This window comes from Aaosphaeria arxii (genome assembly GCF_010015735.1).
Source record: "Aaosphaeria arxii CBS 175.79 unplaced genomic scaffold BU24scaffold_17, whole genome shotgun sequence".
Lineage (NCBI taxonomy): Eukaryota > Fungi > Ascomycota > Dothideomycetes > Pleosporales > Aaosphaeria > Aaosphaeria arxii.
Genome location: NW_022983490.1, coordinates 271546 through 291179, shown reverse-complemented (window position 1 = coordinate 291179; position 19634 = coordinate 271546). Strand labels below are relative to the sequence as shown.

Here is a 19634-nt window from a genome sequence, read left to right as displayed (position 1 = left end):
TGTGAATCACTGTCCCTCTGTCATTGGCTGTGCGTCATCAAACCACTGTTGGATTCAGGGCATGCGAGCGAGTGACCACATCCATGTCGCCAGAGTTTATTCGGAAGCGTAAGGCTGTTTGCTGGGCGGCATGGCCTAAAAAGACTCCGCAGGGCCGATGAAACATTTGTAGGGCTATCGGTGAAGCAATGGGCACACCACGAGGGGAAAGGTCTCACTTTGACAAAGGAGCGTGAAGATTGGCACAGCATGGTCATGGCCGGCTGGACCGCTCTAATCCATGATGAATGCAAAGGAGGACGAGTTTGAGACACCACGCGAAAACGTGGGACTTTGGCAGTCAACCAGACTTGAAGTCCAGACTTGTCCGCAAAGCTCTCTCAATGAGGGGCCTTGGTACCGATGGAGCGTTTGAAGTCTCCACGATCCGCGTGAATTCTGAACTTGACTGTCTGATCGAAAGGATGGCCACGCACCCGCCTACGGAAACCATGCACTATTGCAGACCCTCCCCGCACATTGGCACACGATGTTTCGCTTTACTCGAGAGTCTTGCTTTCTCACTCTTTCCCTAGAAATGAGATGGCCGGCCGGCATGATAAATACACTGTGAATACCCAGTTATCGTGCGGAAAAGGCCTCGAGTATTCCACTTCGAGGCATAGTCACTTCGCTCATGGGCTCCCTCACACGGCTTTGGGCCTGTCGCATTGCGCCGGAAGCACACAGAATGCACATGCTCTCATCAAGCGACTTCAACACGATAAATTCGCATTCCTCTTTGGTACCGCGGGCAGACGAGGTGAAGCTGGCCCAAGGTGGTTGTATTTGTGGCAAAATTACATTCGAAATAGTTGGCAAGCCTATTCGAACGGTAAGTCTATCTTCAACTCAACCGAGTGGGAATTGTACTGATACATGGACAGATCCTCTGTCACTGTATGGGTTGTCGCCGAACCACCGGACTGGCATATTCCACCAGCATCACCGTGGCTGCCTCGACAATGACCGTTCACGGAAAGCCTAAAGAGTGCGTCTTCGATTCTAAGGAGCGTCCAAAGTCAAGGATAACATTTTGCGCCGACTGCTCCAGTACTTTGTGGAAGGAGAGCGACGTAGAGGGTCAGATGGGTTTATGTCTCGTTCAAACAGGCGTCTTGCGGAATAAGATGAATGGCTTCAAGCCTCAGGTCCAAGTCATTACAGCGTTGCGACCGACCTGGATCGATCGTATATGGGACGCGGGAGGAGCGGAAAGTCCATGATCTGGGCTCGGCCAGTTCCGAGGTCTTGAATGTCGCTGTTGGATGCTGAGGAGAAGGCGTTATACTTATACCCATCTGCATTTGTCGATTTAGCGTATTGGGGGGATACCCGTAGCCAGGAGATCAAATTGACACTTCCTGCCGCCTATTTACCAGCTGCCGCGGCCGCCTTTGCTTCTGCCGCTTCTCTCTTCCTCTGCAGGTAGCGTTCTTTGGCGCTACTTATGTCGCTGGCGGTCTTCTGGCTCTTGGCAGCATGCTGGAGCTTCCTTTCTTCTTCGGCTTCTTCGTCTGCCTTGCGCTTGGCTGCCTGAGCGATTTGCTCGGCTACCATGGCCGTCTGTCGTCCTCTAGTTGCCTGTCGAGCAGCATTACGACCTTGGTATACCGGTTGAGGGCCTCGCGTTGGTGCTGTCGCCGCCTGTTGGGCAGCGGTCTTTGGTTTCGCAACCACGTTCAGGCCAGCCTTCAATAATTGTCTCTTGTCCACCACTTGCCCTTCATCGTTGAGTATGACATTTTGTCCTTGGGCGTTCAACTCCCGGGCCAATTGCTCATCAGTCTTCTCCTTCGGCTCATCCGTAGTCACCGTCTTCCCCTCCTTGATCATTTGTGCAGCTTCTCTCATGGCCTCTTCAGCTTCTTGATGCCTCTTTTCCTCCTCAAGCAGCATTCGTTTGTGAAACCCAGTCATGCCAAACTTTCGACGATTCTCATCTTCTAATTCTTGCCGTTTCTTTTCCTCCTCCTCCGCCTTGCGGATCTCCTCCTGCTGTTCCTTGTATGCGCCCGTCACAAATTTCTCCTTATCGGCGAACTGCTCCCCCTCAGCTTCGCGCTCGAGCTTGAGCATCTTATCGCGTGCCTGCAATCGATCCTTGTTGCGCTGCTCGGCCGACTCGAATAGATTTTCCATGTACTTTGGCTTTGCCTGCTGTTTTTCTTCTTCCTCAGCTGCTTTCTTCGCCAATTTGCGCGCGTTCAGCGCTTCAAATGCAGCATCGTAGTCGTAGATTGCGGAGTCAATCTCGAGCGCTTCCTGTGCCCTTCTTTCGGAATCTCGAGCACTAGCCGAGTTGACGAGTGCGGAGGGATCGTCTTGTTTCGCTTGAAGCTTTCGCGTAGGCGGTCCGGGAGGTTGTCCTCGAGGCTTCTGTTTGACCTTGACAGGCTCAGCATTGTTGAGTGAGGTCTCGTCGAAATTGAATTCTCCGATTGCTTCGGCGCCATTGGACGCGCCTGGCTTTTCCTTCACATCATCGTCGTCATCGCCACCTAGGAGGGGTTTCTTCTTTTTGGGAGCTGGTTTGCTAAGCGGATTGTTGGTCTTGCTCTTGACGTTCAGCCCGAATTTGAACGACATAGTGCTTTTGTGAAAGTTCAATGAAGTGACGATCTGTTGGACACGAAGCTCAGAATGCAGGGTCGCGATTGAATTGCCAAGATCGAATTGCGCACGGACCAATGATTTCATTGCTAAACTAATCTTTGAGTACCTTGCGACCATCCCATCGCCGAAGAACAACGCAGATTCCCGAGCGTGCAGAGAACGCCGCATCTAATGTTTCGATCAAGCCCCTCTACCTTTTTCGGATTGTCGTGATGCCAGACTCCGACAATGAAGATGTCTACCCGGACACGAAACCCTCGAAATTCCGATTAAAGTCTAAACCAGGGTCAAGGAAAAGACGACATAATAGCGACATAGAAGACGAAAGAGACGGCCGATTTAGGAGGAGACATCGATCCCGCGATCGCCACAGCTCGAGGCGCTCTCACAAGCACTCACGACGGGAACGAGAACACAGGTCTGGTCGCACTGTCTATGATCGCACCTTTGAGCGTAACGGAGTATACGAGGATCCAGATTACCGCCACCGGGAGTCCTTGTATGACAATGTTGGCAACAGTAATCCTGGATATTCAGGAGACGGCCCTATAGACTCTGATCAAGCGTTTCGGGAGTCATTGTTTGATGCGCTTGCGGACGACGAAGGGGCGGCGTACTGGGAAGGTGTTTATGGACAGCCAATACATGTGTACTCGGACGCCAGACAAGGTCCAGATGGCGAGCTCGAGAGGATGAACGATGAGGAATATGCCGACCACGTGCGGACAAAGATGTGGGAGAAAACCCACCAGCACATCATCGAGGAACGGGCCGCCAGGGAACGAGAGCGGTCAAAACAGAAGGAAAGAAGGCGGCAACTCGAAGAGGAGGCAGAGCAGGAGGAGGCCGAGAGGGAGAAGGTTCGTCGGCAAATGAAAGAAAGTCTCAAGCGTGGAGAGGAACGAAAACGCGCTCGTGAGGCCGAAGCAGCATGGGGGACCTACACGAAGAAATGGGATCACCTAAAGAGCAACCCAGATGTGGAAGCTCTTCTGAAAGACACCAAGCTTAACGATCTCATACCATGGCCTGTTGTCTCTGGAAGACTCAAGCATGTATCGAAAGACGAAGTGGAGTATTTCTTCGAAAAGTCGCCTGCTTGGAATGAAGATGCTGCTGCTTTACTCAAAATTGAACGGGTGAGATGGCACCCCGACAAAATGCAGCAACGATTCGGCCAGCACATCGATCAAGAGCTCATGAAACCGGTCACGGCCGTTTTCCAAGTTATTGACCACCTCTGGAACCAACGAAGACGATGACCACGCCCGCGAGAGAACCTCGACAAACAACTTCAGCGATAACTTTATGACGTTCCTACTCAGGAAAGCGAGATACCCCTATAGATTTTTTACTTTCATTTCTCCCATACAATAATCAGTTGATAATAGGATTCTGCACATGGACCATGCGCTGTTGCTTTCGGATTTTCTGTGACCTGGTAGCTGTGATGAATATTTTGGTTTGTACTGGTCCAGCATTGTTCTCGGATACTAAGCTTTAGTTGAAACGCCATCTCCATGATTCCGAGTGTAATTGTGGAAACAACAATCTACGGCGTGACCCTTGGATTATAATTTTGCTCCAGCAATATCCCTGCCATTAATATAGCTATCACAAGTCAGGCGCCTATGCTGCCCACGGAAGCTTATAATGCTTAAAAGGACCGGCTAATCTCTTGGACCCTTGGGCCGAAGGCTTTTCCGAACTGCAGATCACGGTGACAATCAGTCTTCTCGTCTCCTAAGTTTCCCATTACAGGGCTGGACAGGGTTGATGATCAAGCTTGCCAAGAAAGGCCGAGGCTGTCTGTTATTGTCTTTGATTGAACTTCACTGTTTGATATATGCTTGAACGCGGCTAAGAGAGTAACCTATATCTTGACTTCACGGTATTTTCTTAGCTGATATTCATGCGGATTCAAGAGACAGAGATCATCGTCCAGGTGAAATGAGGTTTCAACGCTCCTTTGCTGGACGCCTTTTTTTAGTATTCACAAGAAAACCGGGCCAGTGAACTTGATCTGCTCCTGGAATACCCTGGGTTTCGGTCAGGCTCAGGCTCAGGCTAGCAGGCATCTAGTCCATACTAAGCCAGCTTATCACTCCCATATTAGAAACAAGGCTCTGATGTTGCGAATAACCGGTGGTAAGTTGAAAATCTGGGGATCTGTGTCACTCAATCTACATGTCGGAGGCTGCACAGCGCGGAAAATATGCACCCCGCATATTACGGCAAATGAACGCCACTGTAATATTACTTGATGAGAAAACTCTAAGACTGCGGAATCATGGTTAATTCGCCATGGAATCTAGCGATTGCGAAGTGATGTCGAACCCAGCTCCTGGGAGTTATTTAAGACCTTGGGAATGTCCTTGGAATGGACCTCCATCCATCATAGTTCAGAACAAAAATGGTTGCCTTCTCTTCCATCCTTCTCGGTCTTAGCACCGCAGCTGCTGTGGTTGCATCTCCGCTCAATCTCATCACCCGTGCCACTCCTCAAGGCACCGGTACCCACGACGGGTTCTTCTATTCCTTCTGGTCCGATAACCAGGGACAAGTCACCTACAACAATGAAGCTGGTGGCAAATACAGCTGCTCTTGGAGCAATGTTGGCAACTTCGTAGCTGGCAAGGGCTGGTACGTACACGAAGACGAGATGTCAATTGACACCAACCACTAACAGCACATAGGAACCCCGGCGGCGCTAAAGTTGTCACCTACAATGGAACTTGGAACGCGGCCAACGTAAACTCCTACATCTCCCTCTATGGCTGGACTCGCAATCCCCTGATCGAGTATTACATTGTCGACAGCTACGGCAGCTACAACCCCTCGAGTGGTGCCACGAAGAAGGGTTCAATTACATCCGATGGCGGGACCTACGACATCTACCAGACCACCCGTACCAACCAGCCATCCATCGATGGCACCTCTACTTTCCAGCAATTCTGGTCTGTGCGGACCCAGAAGCGCGTAGGCGGAACCATCACCACGCAGAACCATTTCGATGCCTGGGCGAAGGTCGGCCAGAAACTCGGTACACACAACTACATGATTCTGGCGACAGAAGGGTATCACAGCAGCGGATCTGCTTCCATCACCGTCGGCGGTTCTTGAGGTGGATTTTGGTCATGATTGGGCGGGGATGAGATTAAGGATAAAGTTGTATTTAAGATCTACCGAAATAAAATATGTTTGGTAATATGAATATGCATCTTCCCATGGCCAGCATGGAGTTCGGAATCTCCGTTTCCTACCTATTTCTTCTCCTTTTACTCGTCACTCTCCCACGTTCTCGACATGGTAATGACTACACTTCTTATTATTACCTCGACCACAGCAACCGTGAAAATCCCGTTGCAGCCACATGATTCAAGGCAGAATTCAACGCGACGATGCCTCTCATTGAAATACGTATTCCACGCGTTAGCGATCTTTTGAAACAATTCCTCAGGGCTACAATCCTTGCAACAATGCAGATCTGCCTCCTCCAATGCCATCTTCACGCGTGGGAACTCCGGATGTTCCCTCATCAGGCGATGCGAAAATTGAAGATCGAGTTTAATTCGATGTTCGTAAGGTAGCTTTATGGAGGAACTGTCCGACGGTTCGTGTTGGTATGCTACGCCCTCCCAGCGGTACGTAGCCGTGAGGTATGATAAGAATTTGACGTTGATCTCCGGAAGCTGGTATTCAAATTTGCGACAATGTTTTGCGTCTTTTGGTGCATTGTCCCAGTTAGACGACTCTATGACAGAGCCGTGGGAAGAAAGAAAGGGGTAGAGTGAGGCTCTCTGCAGGGTTCGAGTTCGAGGTGCGCCTTCGTCAACTTGTTGTTGGCTGTCTCCAGTCCTTGTGGGAAGATCGTGCAATTGAAGACAGAGGTGACATATTTTCTTCTCGTGAGGGTGATCTCGTTTCAGAAATTCCAGCAGTGCGACATAGTCTTCCATGTTGCTGTCAAGGTGTTTCGAATATTTCTTGAAGAGGCTTTGAAGTACTTCTTCATGCTGGAAAAACTTTTTGAGGTCTTTGTATGCGAGACCTAAGTTGATTATTGCTCTGGGCGGCAAATGCTTGATTATCTCAAGCAGAAGCTTAGGCGGAAGGCTCTCCAAGGCAGACATTTTCAAGGACAGATAAATTTCGAGTGATGATAATCTTCGATTCGAGGATGTTTTCTCGTTGTATAAAAGAACAATGGAGGTAGAATGTTTCTCGACACAAAAGAGCTTTTATACCTCTACTTGACTCTTAACAGGGAGTCATCGTGAAGGTGTGGCACTGGCACAACACAGATACCAGTGTGGCCCACTGCACACGCACAGGTGTACAGTCAACAAATGGAGACCAAGCATTGCAGTAATTTCAGTGTGACTCTAACATAGATGAATATATGTATGAGTGGTATCGCATTCGGAGTCAACCTAGCATCTATTCCCTTCAACATGATCATCTACCTACACCCATACGCACGCATCTTCAACACTTCTAGCTAAAGAAACAACAACAAGCTGATTACTCTATACAGTAACGCTGAACGACTCATAATTCTAGAAAATATCACCCATCGTATTATTCTTGCGGGTTAAAGTTAGTCAATAAATTTCAAAGTCACAACAAAGCCAATGCACCACGACGTCACATGAGTCTATCATATGAGACAAAGCACCATTCAATGACCAACACCTGACTATGCGCACTATGAATCAAAAGACACGCAACCAAGAAGACTCACGTCAAGGCGAACACAACACCAAATGGTCAGAGCGAAGTCATAACCCCACAACCACCCACGGAACTAATATGGCATGCGCTTTGAAGATCGACACAACAATATTGGCCTTACGGTCCCTCTCCGAAGACCCGAATCTACTTGGACATGCATGTGCACAACTCCTACAAGCCGTCCGTGAGTTGGTTAACAAACACCTTGATCACAACCACGATCACCGGTCTAAAGCACCCGCCTGCTTGGTCGCTACTGAAGACTTCACACGCGAAATTGACGCACATATCTTCGAATGGCGGGTCCAAGATAAATGTACGGAAGCGTTCCCCGATGATCTGCTTATTGATAGGAAAGCGAGGAGGCCAAGGAGGAAGATTTTGAAGAAGTACATCAGAGATCTTGAAGCAGCTTTGAAGGAATGTCTTGTTTCTGGTTTAGGCACCGTCTTGGGTGGCTACAGCGCAGTCGAGAATGCGGGTTTCAATAAAGGTGTTGACAAAGTGCTCAGTGGCATACAGTGGAGAGATTACCCTGACAGAAATGTGGTGATGGAGGCTGGACGCTGTGATTGGAAAGATTGGTTGCGGAAGAGATGTGAAGTTGTTGGGAATGATCTGGAGCTAGAAGGCAGAATTTGATATGTTTGTGGGCGGGTATTCTAGGACGCCTTTTCCGTACTTCAGGCGATTCTGATTTAGAGACCAAAGCATCGATGATATACTAGTCGGGATACAAGATAGTATATGGACAGCCTCTGATAATGAAAGTAATTGAATTTCTATTTTCATACATGTGATTATTCTATTAGAAAACCCTTGTCTTTGGAAATTTGAAATTTTATCAAATACAATGAGAAGGCTATGAGCGAACATGATACATAAAAGTGAAATCTGACCGTAACCTTCAAATCATGCAACCCAAACTCTTCTTCAACCCAAGATTACCAGTATGGTGTTGGCCTCTTTTACTTAAGTGAACCACCAATCAAACCATGTGTACAAAGCACGGGGATCTCTTCAATACACCAAGGCGCAATTGTCCAACAATTTGATCATTGCCTTGCGTCTTGTCAGCTGCCGAGCTGTAGCCAGTCCCGTATGGTGTGATTCCAAGTCTACCTTGCGCGTTTTGACGAGTAGCCTAACAACTGCGCAGGACCCCGTTGATACTGCGTGTAGGAAAGGTGTAATTTGAAAACCATCCCTCGCATCAACATCGACGCCGTCTACGTTGAGCAAAATCCTGGTCATCGCTGTGTTGCCATTCAACGCTGCGATACATAATGGCGTTCGCCCGAACTCGTCCCGAGCGTTGACATTACAGAGGCTCGTTGCGAGAAGCATCTCCAATATCGCCTGATGTCCAGCAGATACTTGTTGCATTACAGGCGACCTTGTACTGAATCGTTGTCTTCTCACGTTTCTTAAACTTGTTTCTGCAATCCTAATCATTTCGCCGGTCCTACTTGGTCGAGAATCTTTCGCGTCTTCTTTGGAGTTTAGGTCCAGTTGTGCATTGAACGCAGCGGCGCTGCATCCATTCCCTGCAAGCCACAGCAGCAGTGACCTGCCTGACGTATCTTCGCCTTGCAAATCGACCTTTCCAACACGAACGAGCAAATCGACTATTCTGTCATGCCCATTGAGAACAGCCCACCAAAGCGGGGTACGCTCTCTGTGGGGTATCATTGAGGAAAGCCCCACCTTAGAAAGTAACGTGGTCAGCTCCCGCTCCTTCTCCAGATCAGATCCCCTCCTTTCCTTCAATCGCTCAAATATGGCATCGACTATATCATGGTGCATCGACATTGCAGCCGTCCAAAGCGGTGACCATCTCCAGCGGTCTGTGGTTTCAACATCAGCATTGCCCTTGTCGAGAAGGCATTCGACAATCTCTTTGAACCCGTATTTCGCAGCCAAAGTTAAGGCGGTTTGGCCATCCGTGTCTTCGGCGTCTATGTCGATGTCATCTCTATCCAGAAGAAGACTGACGTGTTCCTCTGATCCAATAGAAACCGCGATCATGAGCAGTGTTTGGCTGTCCTCTCGCAACCGTCCAGTGTCCAGAAGATGTTTAACAGAGTCGTGGTGCCCTTGGGATTTCGCCTGGAGCAAGGGAGTCGTCCCATATCTGTTGGGAAGGTTGATGTCTATGTTCTCATTCTCGAGGAGTTTCTTCACAATATTAGGTTGATTTGCGTCAAGGGTATAGAAAAGTAGATCCCTATACTGCTCATCTCCGAAATCGACGTCGGCTTTTCTGATCTCCATTAGATAATTCCATAATACCTCAAGTCCATGTTTCGAAGCCCAGAGCAGTAGTCTGCCGTCTAGTGATTCTACATCTTGCAGAAAGTCGTCCATGGTCCAATTAGGCAGGGGAAGTAAGGGCCTCTGGTTACCATCAAGTCCAAGGAGGTAGAACGCGGTGTCGTGGATGATCTCCTGCAGTGATTTCTCGTAGTCTGCTGTGAGAGTATCCATGCCACTGATATCTGACGAAATACCGAGAAGTGCATATATCTTGTCTCGCGGATCAGACGCCTTGCTTCCACGGAATTTGACCAGCAAGGTGTGGAGATCGTGCTTCTTTGCCCACCAAGAATATTTCCGTGTCGAGCCCGGCATGACATCTATGATACTTTGGCATTGCACGTCGAGTGCGATGTCCATCAACGTCGGGAACACGGCGAATATGCGTATAGAAACCGATCTATCGCCACAGACGACTCTTCCAGATTTCGCATTCGCCACTTCTTGTATGATCCAGACCCGCTCAAACCATGGCCGTCGTAGCAGGCTTGCAAGATCGCTTCGTATAAAGGGGAGAATTGAGCTCGGTTCGATGGCCATATCGGAGTGGAGTTTATTCCAAATCTCCAGCCATCGCTCGTCTGACGTCGTCCAGTTGTTGTACGCATAGTCGGCTGCTTTCTCCTCCAGCCTTTGCATGTGATCGAAGGCCCGACCTGTAGACGAGCTAGAAGGTCCTAACCAAACGATGACGCGATCAGCTCTCTTATAGATCAATGACATCTGCTGCACTTGATGTCCCCTTTCCGGGTCGTTGTCCTGATCAATACAGATTGCATCAATCCAGAGAATCCGATCCTTGTCCGGGTTTCGCAGATCTTGTAGTGCTTGTGATAGATTTGCTGTGACTTGAAACGGTTTGTCGTTAATTATGACCATGTGCAGCTTTTCTGAACCGCCCCAGGTGTACGACAGTGCTTCGTATTCTATTATACCTCCATCGTCTTCTAGCCACGCGTCAAAGAGCTCGCATTTGATAAGGCCGCAATCGCCGCGGATTATTCGAAGGAGCCGTATCGATTTCCGTGTCAGGTCAATTGGGCGGTAGACGAATCGTTCTATCGGGACGGTTTCAACGATAATGTTGTACATCTTTGCTCATACTATTGAGTTTCGCCTAGGCAATGAAGGGCAATAGAGATCTTTCAAAGTTCGAACCAGACTATGCGTCCTATAGTATCTTAGGCGACGGCGTATCGTTCCATGGGTGCACATAACAAATATGTGAATGGGCAATTGTGAATATTGTTGACGCGCTCCCTTCCGCTGGAAAATAGTGAGATAGTTGAGCCAAATTTGCATGTCTTGAGCTCTTTGGGAAACCTAAAAAGATTTTTTTCGTTACCTTTCTTTTTTCATATACAGAAAGAAGAAACAGTGTTGAGATTCGAGCGCGGCTGTGCATATTTTAAACCGGTCAAGAAGTGGGAGCTGAACCAGCGGGGCAGACATGGCTGCGCATGACGCCGGTCGTGATGATGCCCCAATGGATGCCTTGCTAAAGCCATATTGTATCGACATTGGTATGCTTATATGTTCCTGCACGGCGCGTAAGTTCACACTGCCATTCTCATCCCGCGTGATCTTCTGCGTCGTCAGATATCGCATGCGTGGCAGATTGGTATGCTTCCGATCCAGTTGGCTTGCATGCCACACTCGCCTGGCATCAACTGGCCCTGGGTGTGCAATTTTGTAGCCTTACTAAGGCTCGGTGGGAACATAGAGTGGATGATTTGCGTGGTTCATTGGTGGGATTCTGGATCTGTGCTATGTCAATCTATGTTCTGAACATATTGACAGCGTGTTGGTATACCGAACATGGAAGGTAAACTCAGCCTTGTCAATCACTCCGCGAACCAGGTCTGTAGCTGTAAGTAGAATTGCGATGAACCGTCAATATTATTACACTTCAACGCAAGTTTGAGGAATTCCGCAATCGAAATAGAGATAAACTACTTGTCGTCAGAGACACGTAATAAGAAGTCAGAATAAGAAAGAACACCCACCGAGCGTCATTGACATGCCTTACAATCAAAGGCAATCGCGACTTTTGCTTCCATATATGACTCCCTTGATATTCGGTTTCAGTTCGTTGGCTTGTACTTCTGTTGTGTATAATAAAAGCTAGATTCCGACGGGTTCAGAGAGTCTAGTTTGTAGATTGACATGAAGGACGTTTACAATGACACCAATGCTATTGACGGGATGTCGCTACAGAGGATAAGTACGTCGGGTCAATAGTATATCGTAGCCAATGAATGAGGCGGTAAAGGTTCCGTGAACTCGTCATTGTATAGCATGCTGTAGCTAGCTTAAAGTAGTCTAAAGGTGTTGCACAGTGAAATTCCTAGAATAAGTTGTAGCCACTTGAAGGTTTCAAAGCCTCGTAAATATGTAAATTTGAAGTTAGTTGTAGGCGGCAAATATAGCATGAGGCCAGTTGGACCACCCTATCCTCTGTGCATACTTACCGATGGTTACGTTTAAGTTGAATGATGCTTTGGTCAGAAATGCCCTTATTCGCGGATAGCCTGGACACTACCTTAAGATACCAAGATGAGTATTTGCTTCTATGCTGAAAACAACTGAGGATAAATAGGGTATTGTTTTTTGTTCTTTTTGCTTTCTGTGAAAGATTCGGGGGCATCCAGAGAACTGTGTATTCTTCGTCTCGCTATCTGTAACACTTGTGGTATGTCGATCAGATAGGGATTTCACAAGGAGCCTCGGTGCTATTCACTGGATATATCGGATCAGATCAATCCAATGAGATATGAATAGCATGCAAACTTTAGCAGCGCATTCATCGCTCATTTCCGCCCGAATGTCGTTATCAGGTGCGCATCCACGATCGTGTCAATTTGTCTTCCAAATGATGGTTACATTCACGCTCGAAGCGCTCGCCCAGTGACTGAGATCGTCACTTTGAACTAAATTCTTACAAAGTCCGAAGTGTAGACGTCGCAATTGATAGCTTGGCATTGGCAATCTCATCCAATGCCTCGGTCTTCAATATCGACGACTCCATCACACATCTCGGATTGCGGAATGACTGCTACACATTAAAGAGGGGTAACGGTGATGAAGCCTGACAGATCGGACAGGTATTCGGTATCAACGGCTACTCCGAAGATTGGAACTTTTGATGTGATAAAGGAAAGGTGTCGTTTGCAAAGATGGTCACGTGCACTGGCCTTCGCACCTCATGCGCAGTTATCATGATAGAGCATTGCACACAACAAAAAGTCCTCGGTACAGCCGGTAACGGCCGCCGAATGCCCGATCGCATTAATGACGCAGAGATATCAATAATCGCGGAGGATTATTCTGGTCAATGGAGAGAATTGTCCGAATTGTTAACGAGAAGGTGGCTGAGGGATCTGCACACGGGCAAGGCGATTGTTCTCCACTGACATTATGCAGGATTGAAGCCCATGTACATATCAGGATGGTGTTTCGAACAGAGGCCTTCCTATCTGGGACATGATTCAAAGCAGACCATGGCGCAATCCTGGATGTCTTGGGCGCATCGTGCAGGTCGAGAAGCATGCCATCATCTACTGCAGTACCACCTAGAGAGCGTGGACAGACGAATCCCCACACCTTAATGGCCAAATTAGACGATTCAGATCGCCGGAGATTTGTCCATGATGTGCCAGGCACCCGAACATCTCAAACACGGCTTCTGGCCAATAGCTGGGGTAGACTGCAGCTGGGCTGGGGGCTAAACACCACCAGAAGCGAACCTCGGGCAAGGCTGTCGACTAATTTCGCCGCCTTGAATCCTTTTCGTTGGCTTGTGATCCCTACAATATTCACCATCTTAAGCGTTTCACTATGCTTCCAACTAAATTGTCTCGACCAAAGAGAAGTCGCCTTCTAGCTACAGTCTGCCCGTGTCACTTTGATGGGCTGTATCTCGACGCTGGTTGGAGCCCACGAAATAGGTGAGAGACAGTTGATTTCGACAATTCAGGCCATTATCGGCGGCATAATCTTGCAATATGGGCCAATCAGGAAAGTCGTTCGGCTGTCTCAAAGCATCAAAGAGTATCCACACGCACCCCTGATGTGCGTCGATCAGGTACAGGGGGCCGTCGATTGGAGGGACGCCTACTGTGTAGCTTCCAGTCCTTTTCTCTTCCCTCGATCCACCTTGTCCTCTATGTGCGACCGACTATCCCAGGATCCCTCCATGATTAAGCTGCCGTTCTGCACTGAGACAGTTCACGACCCGCCTAGATAGGTAAGTCGCTCTGTTATGATATGCGGGTCCTCTACCAGAGCATCTAATCTACATTCCGTTCCTAATGGCTATGCTCATGCGATGTTTCTCTATTACAGTCACCCTTGAGGCTAATGATCGACTTACACGGGAAGGCCGCTGGCCAATCGAGTGCGACCTCCCCAGAAGGGCAATGATCTAGCATGAAGGTTCTTCGTCAACCTCCTAGGTCGGTACCTGGATAACGGTCGTTCTGTGGGATCGCCCGCCTAGGTGTACGGCAGAGGTAAGCAATGCAAACGCGTGTCGGCTGGTATTCGCCAATGGCCGTCTCCACCTGCTATGTTTTTCTCTGCTTCTGAATCTCTTCAAATTGTGTATATAAGATCCATCGCCAACCTCTCTTCCAAGGCACCACTCAACTCATCCACTCTCATTCCATTCGCTTCCAGCATCGACAATCCTTCATTCTTTACAGACCAACTTCAATTCAATCTTTCAATCAATCTTTTTAGATACCCACCGCAAACATGCTTTTCCAATACCTTCTCGCTACCCTTCCCTTGGCCCTCGCTGGCCCGGTCATTAAGCCTCGTGCTCCCGTCATCACTCCTCGTGAGGGCCGTATCATTCCCGACAAGTACATTGTCAAGTTCAAGAACGATGCTCTCGGCGACGTTCTCAACAAGGCCATCGAGTTCTTGAACAAGGAGCCCGAGCACATCTACGGATTTGCCGGCTACAAGGGATTCGCTGCCGAGTTCAAGGAGGACATCCTCGACCTCATCACCGCTCTTCCCGGCGTCGACTATGTCGAGAAGGACGCCATCATGACCGCCAACCTTGGCCTCCAGAGCCGCGCTGAAGAGACTCAGTCCGATGCGCCTTGGGGTCTTGCCCGCCTTTCCAGCGCCGAGCCTGGCACCACTACCTACAACTATGATAGCAGTGCCGGAGAGGGTTCCTGCGCCTACATCATCGACACTGGTATCTTTGTCGACCACCCCGAGTTCGAAGGCCGTAAGTTTCGATCGATTGTAACAAGTCTGACCATTATACTAATCAACTACAGGTGCCGAGTGGTTGCAGAACTTTGCCGGCGACGGCGACGACACTGATGGCAATGGCCACGGTACTCACTGCGCTGGAACCATTGGCTCCAAGACCTACGGTGTAGCCAAGAAGACTAAGCTCTTCGCCGTCAAGGTCCTCGATGCTGAGGGCTCTGGATCCAACTCTGGTGTCATTGCTGGTATTCAGTTTGCCGCCAAGGACCAGAAGAACCGCACCGAGTGCAGCAAGGGATCCGTCGCCAACCTTTCTCTCGGAGGACCCCAGTCCCAGATGGTCAACGACGCTGCTGCCAACGCCGTCAAGGATGGTCTCTTCATGGCTGTCGCCGCCGGTAACGAGGGCGAGGACGCATCCAACTCTTCCCCCGCTTCCGAGAAGACTGTCTACACCGTTGGCGCCACCGACATCAACGACCAGATCGCCGACTTCAGCAACTTCGGCAAGTTCGTCGACATCCTCGCCCCTGGTGTCGACATCCTCTCCACCTGGAACGACGGCAAGACTGTAAGTCCCCATCTTCTCTGCCTCCCCCTCCAACGATGCTAACCTCAACCCTTAGAACACCATCTCCGGTACTTCCATGGCCACTCCCCACGTCGCCGGTCTCGCCGCCTACATCCTCGCCCTCGAGGGCAAGAAGAGCGTCGCCGACCTCAGCTCCCGCCTCTCTGAGCTCGCCACCAAGGACGTCCTCAAGGGTCTCCCCAACGGCACCGTCAACGCCCTCGCTTTCAACGGCATCACTGCTTCCTCTTCTTAGACGAACTCTCGCTATCGCATTACATTGCATATTGCATAGATGATCGATCTCTCCTTTTCCTGCATCATCAACACGGATGGGTTTCAACACGGGCGGGTCATTATCCGGGGAAGGTTTTCCTCACATCAGTCGAATCGCATCATTGACGTGCGCATGTCTTTCTTTCAATTTTTTCTTCCTTCTCTTTTCCTTTTATTTCCTTTCCATTTTTCTTGTCTTTTCTTTCCTTTCTCCGCACAGATATACAGCATCAAACCGTATATTCTTCATTGGAAATTCCCTATTCGTAGGGAAAGGGTGTTGGCTAGCAGTGGATGGATGCAAGAGCGGCTTTTTTCCCCCCAACCTTTTCCTGGTCTCGATGGTCCTTCTCTTTTTCCCTTTCCGTTTTCCTCTAGGGGGGTCTTGACAGCATTCAAAGCATATCATCTGAGCGGGTCCGTAACGAACTGAAATGAAAGCACACTTTTGCATTATAACTTCTTGGTCTTGATGGTTGGTTTTCGTGAGAATTGTGCTTGATTTTGAGATCTGCCTTCGTGCAAGTCATCTTCAAATTTACTGACGATGTTAAAGAAATCGCACACAAGAGCCAATCAAGGCCTGCTTTGGTTAGGCAAGATGATGGTACATTATTGGCCTGTCTGGATCACGAAACTGAATTGGCAAGCCGAAGTCTCCGTGAACTAGAAATCATCGTTCAAATTTCGTTGGGCCTTACTTATTGAGCGAAGGAGAAGAGAAACAAGATGCGCCATCTTGGCCAAGATATTCTGCAAGGCCTATGCAGCGGCTGCACTTCTGGTTGGCAGAGATAGAGAGACTGCGCATGTGGCGAAGTACATCGATCGACACGACATTGGTTAGACAATGCAGCCACAGGCACCGCAACGCTGGCCAGGCTGACAGCGTCAATCTCAATTGAAATAATACCAACTCTGCATGTCTCGTCCAGCCTGATCGAAGTTCTGACTTTCAGACCTTCAATTGTTCCTGCCTTTTCGTGAGGCACGAACTCGTACCTCCCTCCTCCTCATCCCAACCATGTCATCTTCAACAACATCGAACGCCCTCGTCAGCGCCAATGACGCCCAACAAACATTCTCGCAGCAGGGCAGCCTGGACTGGGTGGCACTCGGGCGGACGCAATACTCGATGTCCATCGCCGTGCTCAGCCGCCTGGCGAAAGCCGGTATCGACACCTTGACCGTCGCCTTTGGACAAGCCATGTGCACCCAGATACCTATCGGCTCGCACGGCGAGAAAGTGCTCGCCGAGTCGATGAAGGGACTCACGGCAAAGTCGTTCGCGTCCGACTTGCTGTGGTTTGGTGTCGGCGTTCGACATATCCTCCACGAGCTGGTCCAGACGTCGCAGGGATGCTCGCTAGTCGCCCTCTGCGCCGCCTTGACAGAGTCGCATACGATCTCTGTCTCCGCGTTGGTGCTCTACGAGCTAGCGAAGGAGTGCGGTGGTCCCAGAGAGCTTGCGCCTTCGCTCGAGCAATGGGAGGCGTTGGTTCGCGTGGCAGCTTCCGTCTTCAACGGGTCGACGTTGGGACTTCGCATTTCTCAGATCGCCAGACTCAGTGTCAATAAGTCTCCTTGGACCGCAAACTCTCCAACCTCGCATCCCGTAGATCTTGCCAAGGTGCTATTGGCGATCGGTCAGGTGGTTCATGGAAACGTGCAAAGCGTTTCCGTCTATGGAGACTCATGTTGTAGTTGGATCGCAGCGTGGGCTGACTTCGTCCTCGGACTACGGGTCCTTGTACGACATCCAGACGGCCATGTCGTACACGCCAATTACAACGTTAAGCAGACCTTCGCACAGGTCATCGTTCAATTTTCCGCGGGTGAAAATGCACCAAGCTCTCTGCAGATTCGATCTAGGTATTTCATTCGTTCAGGAGCGGAATTTGTCCGCCAGTGCTTTGCTAATGTTCGTTCATCTGTGCGGGTGGATATGGATTTCAACACTGGAAGGGTGCAATGGGACACGATGTTCTTGGATGTGTTCGGTTCTCAGGTGCAGCTTTTACTGCAATCGATAAACGGAGGGCCTGACCCTCTCAAGCTTTCTAGAGACATTGAAGCAGAGACGATGGATCGTTCCCCACACCTCATGCCAGCTTCCTTGAGCGAAAACCAGATCTTTACCCGGCTCCTCGCCATTTTCACCATAGTATTTGCCGTAATCGAAAGCCCAGACACGGTCAACGGAAGCGCAATGCGTTACCATGTCCGCGCATGTGAGCATGTGCCTGAACTGCGTCACAACAGTGGGAATACTCGACTCGCAATCGCAACCTTTTTAAACTTATATGGCCCAGAAAGCTCTCTGCCGGATGTTCTAAAAGACTCTGAGATGACAGGTATCCAGCATCTAATTGCTAACTATATGGAGTGTATCCACCAGTTGGAAAGTTTGTGCCGCTGCGGTCGTCATCGTTATGAGGGTCAACAGGTTGAAAAAATTGATCCGTTCTGCCTGCCGACAATGGCTGAGACGATCATGTTCACGATTGTATTACTCGAACGGATTGTCTTGGACTCACCGCTCAGACCTACTACACACGGACTATATGATCTATACCCCAACTCAAAATACGGTCCGATACCACCCCCTGAGATAGGGCTGTCCAACAAGTCACAAAACGCATTTTCTCCAGAGGATTTCGTCGTACGCATCACCAGATCCACCAACCACAATTGCTGTGCGGCATTCCCAGCCGCAGCAGCACTCTTTTCAGGCGAGAGATGGCGCAACGAAGTCGGCATCGCTAAGAGTGACGGCAAGACTTACTGCTACATCCAACTTCTGGAAGGCCTCACCGACAACTTACAAGAGGCACGTAAGATTCATGTCGGTTCTGGAGGTATCGAGTACGGAACACGACTCCATTCCACCCTCTTCGACACCAACTATTCGGAGCCTCATCCCGGATACCCGGTGCGGGACACCGCAGTTGTCGACTCGATCGACCATCTCAACTTCGACTCTACGTCGAACCCAATCCGAGTGCAATTGGTGATCGAGGAGGAGCCCTTGCATATTCTCCTCCGTTACCACGTCAACACGCAACAGGGCGACATCTTCATCTCTCCCACCGTCTTCTTCTGGCATCTCCTAAAGGCGAATCTATACAAGTTCGCGGCACGGTACTCTGCCTCCGACTCGAAAGAATGGGAGTCGGTGCTCCGAACCCACAAGTACATCATGGTTCACGGGGAGGGGCTAGTCAAAGCTTCTGACAAGTATCATCTTTTGCGCCCACTGCGTGGGAATGTCTTGGGGAGGTGTGTAGCGATGTCGACGACGAAGAGCCCCATGGCCCTAGTCAGGACAGATGAGGAATTGCAGATCTTTGCGAGGTTCTGGGCAAGGTGGTTAGTTGATCGTGATCCAGCAGATAAGGCGGGTGATTACTGTTCTCTGATATCCTGATTTCATCCCACTCGGCCAATGCGAACAGAAGGTCTCGCAGGTACATAAGCATATTTCCTAACATCTACCACACTATACCCTTTTTCACATTTCTACCATGCGAGTTTTACGGAAATTCATAATACAGCATCGAATCCTACATCCAACACGGATTTATCTGACGACATTAGACAACTTGGCTAGATTACGAAATTTCAAACATCAAACACCTATACAAATGAATTTTTAAATCATTTACACACCTACAATTGATGAAATCTACAAAACTATCATAAAATCCTTCTACTAATATATCTGACAACTTAAAAAAAAAGATTCAGCCGCCCACACGTTACTCATTCGCTTTGCGCATCTCACTCATTCATTCAGACCACCATCCCACTTCACACCCACCCTTTTTCCTTTTGAAATGATGCCCATTGT

At 49.3% G+C, this 19634-nt stretch overlaps 10 protein-coding genes across 10 annotated transcripts; 6 read left to right on the top strand and 4 right to left on the bottom strand.

The window, feature by feature from the left end:
• The first annotated feature begins 467 nt into the window (after positions 1-467).
• BU24DRAFT_94750 (uncharacterized protein) lies at positions 468-1338 on the top strand. Its single transcript, XM_033534835.1, has 2 exons — positions 468-874; positions 927-1338. Exons 1-2 carry the CDS (start codon positions 677-679, stop codon positions 1263-1265), a joined length of 537 nt encoding a protein of 178 aa, XP_033377010.1. The 5' UTR covers positions 468-676; the 3' UTR covers positions 1266-1338.
• On the bottom strand, positions 1219-2707 carry BU24DRAFT_94732 (uncharacterized protein). The gene has a single exon (XM_033534834.1). The coding sequence runs from the start codon at positions 2626-2628 to the stop codon at positions 1411-1413; it is 1218 nt and encodes a 405-aa protein (XP_033377009.1). The 5' UTR covers positions 2629-2707; the 3' UTR covers positions 1219-1410.
• A 74-nt stretch (positions 2708-2781) lies between these two features.
• On the top strand, positions 2782-4134 carry BU24DRAFT_402913 (uncharacterized protein). Its single transcript, XM_033525549.1, has one exon. The coding sequence runs from the start codon at positions 2868-2870 to the stop codon at positions 3915-3917; it is 1050 nt and encodes a 349-aa protein (XP_033377008.1). The 5' UTR covers positions 2782-2867; the 3' UTR covers positions 3918-4134.
• Positions 4135-5068: 934 nt separating this feature from the next.
• Positions 5069-5841, top strand: BU24DRAFT_381594 (glycoside hydrolase family 11 protein; the record flags this gene model as incomplete). Its single annotated transcript, XM_033524743.1, has 2 exons — positions 5069-5298; positions 5352-5841. 2 exons carry the CDS (start codon positions 5069-5071, stop codon positions 5776-5778), a joined length of 657 nt encoding a protein of 218 aa, XP_033377007.1. The 3' UTR covers positions 5779-5841.
• A 92-nt stretch (positions 5842-5933) lies between these two features.
• BU24DRAFT_415720 (uncharacterized protein) lies at positions 5934-6788 on the bottom strand (the record flags this gene model as incomplete). Its single annotated transcript, XM_033526315.1, has 1 exon — positions 5934-6788. The coding sequence occupies one exon, from the start codon at positions 6786-6788 to the stop codon at positions 5934-5936; it is 855 nt and encodes a 284-aa protein (XP_033377006.1).
• A 679-nt stretch (positions 6789-7467) lies between these two features.
• Positions 7468-8031, top strand: BU24DRAFT_359826 (uncharacterized protein; the record flags this gene model as incomplete). Its single annotated transcript, XM_033524068.1, has 1 exon — positions 7468-8031. One exon carries the CDS (start codon positions 7468-7470, stop codon positions 8029-8031), a length of 564 nt encoding a protein of 187 aa, XP_033377005.1.
• Positions 8032-8283: 252 nt separating this feature from the next.
• BU24DRAFT_381592 (ankyrin) lies at positions 8284-9701 on the bottom strand. The gene has a single exon (XM_033524742.1). The coding sequence runs from the start codon at positions 9661-9663 to the stop codon at positions 8410-8412; it is 1254 nt and encodes a 417-aa protein (XP_033377004.1). The 5' UTR covers positions 9664-9701; the 3' UTR covers positions 8284-8409.
• Positions 9702-9804: 103 nt separating this feature from the next.
• BU24DRAFT_360022 (HET-domain-containing protein) lies at positions 9805-10797 on the bottom strand (the record flags this gene model as incomplete). The annotated part of the gene is made up of 1 exon (XM_033524078.1): positions 9805-10797. A coding segment is annotated over one exon (993 nt), but the record flags the coding sequence as incomplete, so codon positions are not given.
• Positions 10798-14460: 3663 nt separating this feature from the next.
• On the top strand, positions 14461-15764 carry BU24DRAFT_359907 (subtilisin-like serine protease-like protein PR1A; the record flags this gene model as incomplete). The annotated part of the gene is made up of 3 exons (XM_033524073.1): positions 14461-14950; positions 15003-15508; positions 15564-15764. The coding sequence occupies 3 exons, from the start codon at positions 14461-14463 to the stop codon at positions 15762-15764; spliced, it is 1197 nt and encodes a 398-aa protein (XP_033377002.1).
• A 905-nt stretch (positions 15765-16669) lies between these two features.
• BU24DRAFT_429239 (uncharacterized protein) lies at positions 16670-19418 on the top strand. Its single transcript, XM_033529691.1, has one exon. The coding sequence runs from the start codon at positions 16809-16811 to the stop codon at positions 19209-19211; it is 2403 nt and encodes an 800-aa protein (XP_033377001.1). The 5' UTR covers positions 16670-16808; the 3' UTR covers positions 19212-19418.
• The last annotated feature ends 216 nt before the right edge of the window (positions 19419-19634 follow it).

What these genes read in the sequence shown, in the direction of transcription:
- BU24DRAFT_94750 (XM_033534835.1), top strand. Translation starts at nt 677, where the DNA reads ATGGGCTCCCTCACACGGCTTTGGGCCTGTCGCATTGCGCCGGAAGCA. An exon ending in TTGGCAAGCCTATTCGAACG is followed by an intron (nt 875 to 926) that starts GTAAGTCTATCT and finishes ATACATGGACAG; the next exon opens with ATCCTCTGTCACTGTATGGG.
- BU24DRAFT_402913 (XM_033525549.1), top strand. Translation starts at nt 2,868, where the DNA reads ATGCCAGACTCCGACAATGAAGATGTCTACCCGGACACGAAACCCTCG.
- BU24DRAFT_381592 (XM_033524742.1), bottom strand. Translation starts at nt 9,663, where the DNA reads ATGGAGATCAGAAAAGCCGACGTCGATTTCGGAGATGAGCAGTATAGG.
- BU24DRAFT_94732 (XM_033534834.1), bottom strand. Translation starts at nt 2,628, where the DNA reads ATGTCGTTCAAATTCGGGCTGAACGTCAAGAGCAAGACCAACAATCCG.
- BU24DRAFT_429239 (XM_033529691.1), top strand. Translation starts at nt 16,809, where the DNA reads ATGTCATCTTCAACAACATCGAACGCCCTCGTCAGCGCCAATGACGCC.